The 6328-nt window shown below is 41.1% G+C and overlaps 1 protein-coding gene across 3 annotated transcripts in view; it reads left to right on the plus strand.

Moving 5' to 3' along the window:
• Positions 1-5259, plus strand: part of adgrl1a (adhesion G protein-coupled receptor L1a) — a 248753-nt gene extending 243494 nt beyond the window's left edge. For 2 of the 3 annotated variants that reach the window (XM_041235761.1, XM_041235762.1), the window contains 2 exons: positions 3413-3430; positions 4451-5259. In XM_041235761.1, the coding sequence (XP_041091695.1) occupies positions 3413-3430; positions 4451-5259 (827 nt within the window). The remainder of the gene's footprint in view (positions 1-3412; positions 3431-4450) is intronic. The other variant, XM_041235763.1, reaches the window with a different exon arrangement.
• The last annotated feature ends 1069 nt before the right edge of the window (positions 5260-6328 follow it).

Consider the following 6328-nt stretch of genomic DNA (forward strand, 5'->3'; position numbering starts at 1 on the left):
GGATGCAGTGTGAACGTTTGTAAAACAAAACACTAGACAGGGAAGGCGGGTGTGAATAAGAAATTTGGTAGTGCTAGACAGCAATTAAGGGCCCCAGCTCTCACCCACCAAATATCGCTAAAAGGCAACATTTATAACTTCCCAGTACAATAAGCATGCTCTGCTGCAAATACTGTGTCTTTTCTTGGCACCAGTCTTCCAGGCTCTTCTACAAGCATTAGGTGAGCTCAGTCTTGCAGGGATGTCAGTCAGTCCTGATATGAAACTGCTTTTTCCTTTTTCTAATACTCACTGATGCCTGCAGTTACTACAGCATATTCTTGCATGGAAATCTTTACAACTTGAACCTTGTTTTTTTGTCATAAGAACATAAGAAAGTTTACAAATGAGAGGAGGCCATTGGGCCCATCTTGCTCGTTTGGTTGTTAGTAGCTTATTGATCCCAGAATCTCATCAAGCAGCTACTTGAAGGATCCCAGGGTGTCAGCTTCAACAACATTACTGGGGAGTTGGTTCCAGATTCCAACAATTCTCTGTGTAAAAAAGTGCCTCCTATTTTCTGTTCTGAATGCCCCTTATCTAATCTCCATTTGTTACCCTTGGTCATTATTTCTTTTTCAGATGGAAAAAGTCCCTTTGGTCGACATTGTCAATACCGTTTAGAATTTTGAATGCTTGAATCAGATCGCCACGTAGTCTTCTTTGTTCAAGACTGAATAGATTAAATTATTTTAGCCTGTCTGCATATGCCATGCCATTTAACCCTATGTGGACCTATGTCGGACCAGGTTCGACATTACAATTCCCTTTCCAGTCTGATGTCGGACCCTGTCCAACATCATCAAAAAGTCGTAAAAAGCACAGGTCCCTATCGTTTTTTCTAGATAACACGGACATAACAAAGGAAATAGCTGCTTCTGCATCCAGCGATCAAAGAATATCATGGACAATTACAGAGCTTTTATTTAATGTTATAGTAATAAATAATGACTTGGATCGCATTATTGAGGAGTTTGGTGATAAAACGAGTGATCAGGAGAGGATTTATGAGTATGCACGTCTATAAAGAGGTATGTGAAAAATACAGTGAACAAAAGGTGGGGCTTGGTTAGAGATACAGTACTGAGTGTCCTTTTGCGATTCAATGCCTTTTAAACCTGTTTTACTCTGAAAAAAATATTTTAAACAGCGTGTGTGAAAATAAATTGGGCCTGACAAGCGTTGAATAAATGGACTGCAAAGGGTGGAATAATTCTGGTTGCTCTTCTTTGCACGCTTTCTAGAGTAGCAATATATTTTAAATGAGGTGAGCAGAACTGAACACAGTATTGTAGATGAGGTCTTACTAATGCATTGTAAAGTTTTAACATTACTTCCCTTGATTTAAATTCAGCACTTTTCACTGTATACCCGAGCGTCTTGTTGGCCTTTTGTATATCTTCCCCACATTGTCTAGATGAAGACATTTCTAAGTCAACATAAACTCTTAGGTCTTTTTAATAGATTCCTTCTTCAATTTCAGTATCTCCCATGTGGTATTTATAATGCACACTGTTATTGCCTGCATGCAGTACCTTACACGTTTCTTTATTAAATGTCATTTGCCATGTGTCTTCTACATCTTAACCACTCCCTAATCCATGTGCATGAATTTCCTTGAATCCCTACTGCATTCAAATTGAAAATGAATCTTTTATGTGGGTCTTTGTCAAAGCTTTCTGAAAATCTAAATAAACCATGTCATATGCTTTGCAATTATCCATTGTCGATGGCGCATCCTCTAAAAAATCAAGCAAGTTAGTTAGACACGATCTCCCTTTCCTAAAACCATGCTGACTGTCTACCAGGATACTGTTACCAAATAGGTAATTTTCCATTTTGGATCTTATTATAGTTTCCGTAAGTTTACATATAATAGAAGTCAGACTTATTGGTCTGTAGTTATGGTTCAGTTTTGTCTCCCTTTTTGTGGATCGATATTACATTTGCAATTTTCCAATCTGTCGGTACAACCCTTGTGTCAAGAGACTGTTGCATGATCTTGGTTTGCGGTTTGTAAATAAATCTTTTCATTTCTTTGAGTACTATTGGGAGGAACTCATCCGGCCCAGGGGATTTGTTTATTTTTCACTTGATCGTGACAGTCCATCACAACCGCTCTCAGCCCCAGTATTGGAACGTACTGATCGACTGCATTTGGTATGAAAGTCTGGGGCTTCACAGGCTGATCACATGGGGATTTAGAGATTTGAAAGACGACATCGAGAGAAATTAATATATTAAATTTAAAAGATTGTATTTCATTTATTTATTGTTTTGTTAATAAAAAGTGGACCATTCAGTTTTAAAAACTGTTGACACCGATGTGTTTTCATCTTCAGAAGTGATAACACTTAGAAAGTTACCACGGTATTTTAACACACTATTTTTGCATTTTTCCCATGGTTATACAGTGAATGCTGTTACCATGTGACAGGCTGGCAAGTGGTTAGAGGCCCAGAGACAGGCTGCAGTTCAAAAAATTTATACTTTTATTATAAATACACACAAAATAAAAGGGCACAAGAGCCAAAACAAAGGCATTCAAACACATATAACCAAGCACTTACAAAATAAAGGTTTCCAGGCTAGGCGATGCCTTCACTGGATCAGAAAATTCAAAAACCACAAAACAGCAAGCACAGCCATCTGCTTGCTTCCTCAGCTCCCTTCTCTCACTAATGGGAAGCTGAGGCCTCCTTTTATGTCAGGTAGCTGGGTGCTGATTGGTTGTTAATTACTCCAATCAACCCCAGCCATCTGAACACAGTAAACCCAGGCAGGTAGGGGAATTTAACCCCATCCCTGCCAATCTATACAGGGCAGAGCTCTGCTCTGCCACACCGTAGTTCACTGTGGTTTGCCATGCTCTTGTTATGCTTTAATACCTCTCTGTCCTTTACAACGCTTACCTGTGCTTTACCATGCTTTCATTGTGTTCAGTACACTCTGGGGAACTTGTATAAGGGAAGCCCACCAGTTCCTTTCTTTGTTATGTTTATAGACTGTGAGGACTCCCATTGAATTGAATAGGACCATTTTTGGGCCTTGTTATAATATTTCTTTGTTTGTTTGTAAAATGAGTTCTGTGTAAAGGCTCTGCAAAGATCACCAGATGTGATCAATGTGGTGTTCGTCTGTGTTCAGAGTACCACAGCTCTCAATCAATACCCAGTATCTACTTGTTTGTCTGGGGTAATGGCTGTATTCACATTGGGGTTTGTGCTGCGCCGGGGTCAGCCTTCCTGCTTTTGTTATTCCAGCTTTTGATTACTTATTAATCTAGCTGTCAAGGGAGATTTGCCTGCCTGTCTGACTGTCTTGTTCTCTTCTCTTTTCTCTCCTTTGCCCTCCATCGACGCTGGTTCACCAGGAACCTTCAGAGACCCAAGTACGTCACTCCCATTGAACTTTGCCTGTCAAGCACAAGGCCCCCAGTCTAAATTTCTAATGAGCCTGGTAGTCACTGTCTCACAATTGAACAGAGTGCATTAAAGTGATTGTATCTATTAGAACAATTAAAAAAAAATCCATTAGCTGCATAATGTAGGTATCCATGTTACAATTTTGAAAGAAGTTGTAAGCAAGTATGTATTTTAATTTTAAAATATGCTACTACACTAGGTTAAAGAAAGTTCTCAGTTTATATGCCTTATTTTCAGGATATCAGTTACACTGGGTTATTTCACCTCAGTGGTGTCTTCTGGGTCAACAAATGTTGAAGTCAATAGTGGATGCAGCTTGTTTGTTACTGGCCACAAAGAAACCATTGAAGTGGGGGGGAGTTTTATCCTTCAGGTGGAATGACCAAACAGGTGTAACACTAACTGAAAGCATGGGTAACCAAGCGTAGTAACAGATCAATTATGTGAAAAAGAAGATTTAACTGCAGTGCAAAATAAAGTTTAAAAAAATAATAATTGATGAATGTGCAGAAAAAAATCAAAATATATATTCAGGACATTTCAGACAAAATAAATATCCTTTGTTAGCTAAACTGAAAGATGGTGGTCAGCTTGCAGTAAATAGTAATTAAGTTAACTATGTAACATAACTGTGTACTTTAAAATTAAAATATGATTAATAATATTAGAGCAACATAAATGAACTAACGTGAAAACTCCTTATTAAGTCAACAATATAACCATATAACAACAAAATGTTGCCTAAAAGAGGCATGCACTTGAAACTGATAGGACATTTGTTGTAACAAAAATGTAACAAAGTTAATTCTTTGTGAATCACCTATCAAATACATTTGCAGTATTTTGTATATATAAATTTGTTATGGGAGTGATTTGTATTTAAGGAATTAAGTTGGGGCCTTTATATGATGTAATACTAAATAGGATAGTTTGTTTATACAATATATGTTTCTTGAATACCTTACTTTCTTTCTTTCTTTCTTCAGAAAACACCCTGTCCAAAAGCCGTGACACCTGTGGAATGGAAACCCTGCCTTTAAATGGGAACTTCAACAACAGCTACTCCCTGCGGAGTGGAGCTGGAGTGGGCAGTGCTGGGGGCTGCGACTTCCTGGGGGGTAGCAGTAACAGCCCAGGGGGGCCCCCTCCTCTCCCTAGAGCAGGACGCAACCTGAGTGACGCCGCAGCATTTGAAAAGATGATTATCTCTGAGCTGGTGCACAACAACTTGCGTGGGACTGGGGGAGACAAAGGCAGTCTAGTGAAGGGGCACAGCGGGAGCAGTGGCCTGGGAGGAGGTGTCGATCCTGGGGCTGGTGGCAGCGAGGATGACGCCATAGTCCCAGATGCTCCTCACGAGCAAGAAAGCATCGATATCGAGCTGATGTACAAAGCTTTGGAGGAACCTTTGCTCCTGCAGAGGGCACAGTCTATCCTCTATCAGAGTGACCCAGAGGAGTCAGAAAGCTACACGGCTGAGCTGACTGAAGGAATTGAGGGTCAGCTTCAGTCCCCAAACAGAGACTCTCTTTACACCAGTATGACCAACCTTCGGGATTCCCCGTATCCAGACAGCAGCCCTGAAGCAGTGGAAGTGGTTCCTCATTCAGCCCAAGCCCCTGATGAGCTCTACTTCAGTAGCAGCCGGCCGGCGCTAGTGCCTCGAGGGCAACTTCAAGCCTACTACCAGTCCCAGGCTCGGAGGCTTAGTGGGGAGGGCTACCTGGTGCAAGTAGGTCTGGAAGGGGGAAAGGTGGAAGGAGATGGCCAGATGCAGCTTGTGACCAGCCTCTGATGCCAGAAGGCCCAAGGGAGGGAGAATGAGAGAGGAGTCGGGGCAGGAACGGACCTCAAAGATACCAACAAGACTGTCTTCGGATCCTCCATGCTGCCTCTTCCCTCCTCCTCTCCAAAACACTACATTGAGGTAATTGGGATTTCACCAGATTAGCCCCCCCACAAACAGCTTGCTACTGCTGCAGGTGTGGGGGAGTGGGGGGAGGCTGCCTTATTCTCAATCAGATTTTGTGTTTTACAGTAGTGATTAGAAACATAAACACAAGGCAGTGAATTTCGAGGGACAAGGAAAGAAAGAAAAAGAAAGCGCTACCTCCGGCTTAGGTGTTTTTTGTCCGCCACCTTGTTTTCTTTCTTTGCAGGTCACTGTTCGAAGACCAAGAAAACCACTTTTTAAAGAGCTAGAACCTCTTAAATAAAAGCACAGATATTCCCGTTTCCTGCATTTTTTGCAACCAACTGGCGTCTAAATCAGCTTGTTTCTCCATTTGTCTCTGCCCAACAAAGCACACAGTTCTTTTGTAAGCATTTTCTCGGGGGGAGGGGGGGGGGGCGACAAGAAGTTAACCAGGGAATGCAGATTCCAGATTTTAAAAGTTTAATCTTTGTTTTATATTTGTAAACACAAACAAAAAAGTTAACAAACTATGAGCAGCGATACTGTAAAAATAAAAAGTAACAAAGCCATCTGGTTTGGGAGGCAGGATGCACAAATGATTCTGAATCTATAAATGTTGCCAAAAAATTCAAAACATGATGTCTCAGAAGGATGGGAAATCCCTAATCCTGGACCAAGTGCTTCTTGGGAAACATCCACAACAACCAAAATGTTGATCCAGGCAGGAATAACCTTGGCTTACACCAGTAGGTATACGGTGAAAGAAAGAAATGCTTTGGTAAGAAAATTGTAAACATCGTTTTGTGTCAAACACCCAAGCAGCCACCCTCACAAGCAGAACAGCACGACAGGACAAGGACCATCAGTAAAGCATTACAGCACTCAGCCAGACTGCAGAATGCAGTTCAGAGTTCTGTCTACTGCGTCATACTTTTGGAATTACAAGAAT

The sequence above is a fragment of the Polyodon spathula genome, chromosome 38, assembly GCF_017654505.1.
Source record: "Polyodon spathula isolate WHYD16114869_AA chromosome 38, ASM1765450v1, whole genome shotgun sequence".
Lineage (NCBI taxonomy): Eukaryota > Metazoa > Chordata > Actinopteri > Acipenseriformes > Polyodontidae > Polyodon > Polyodon spathula.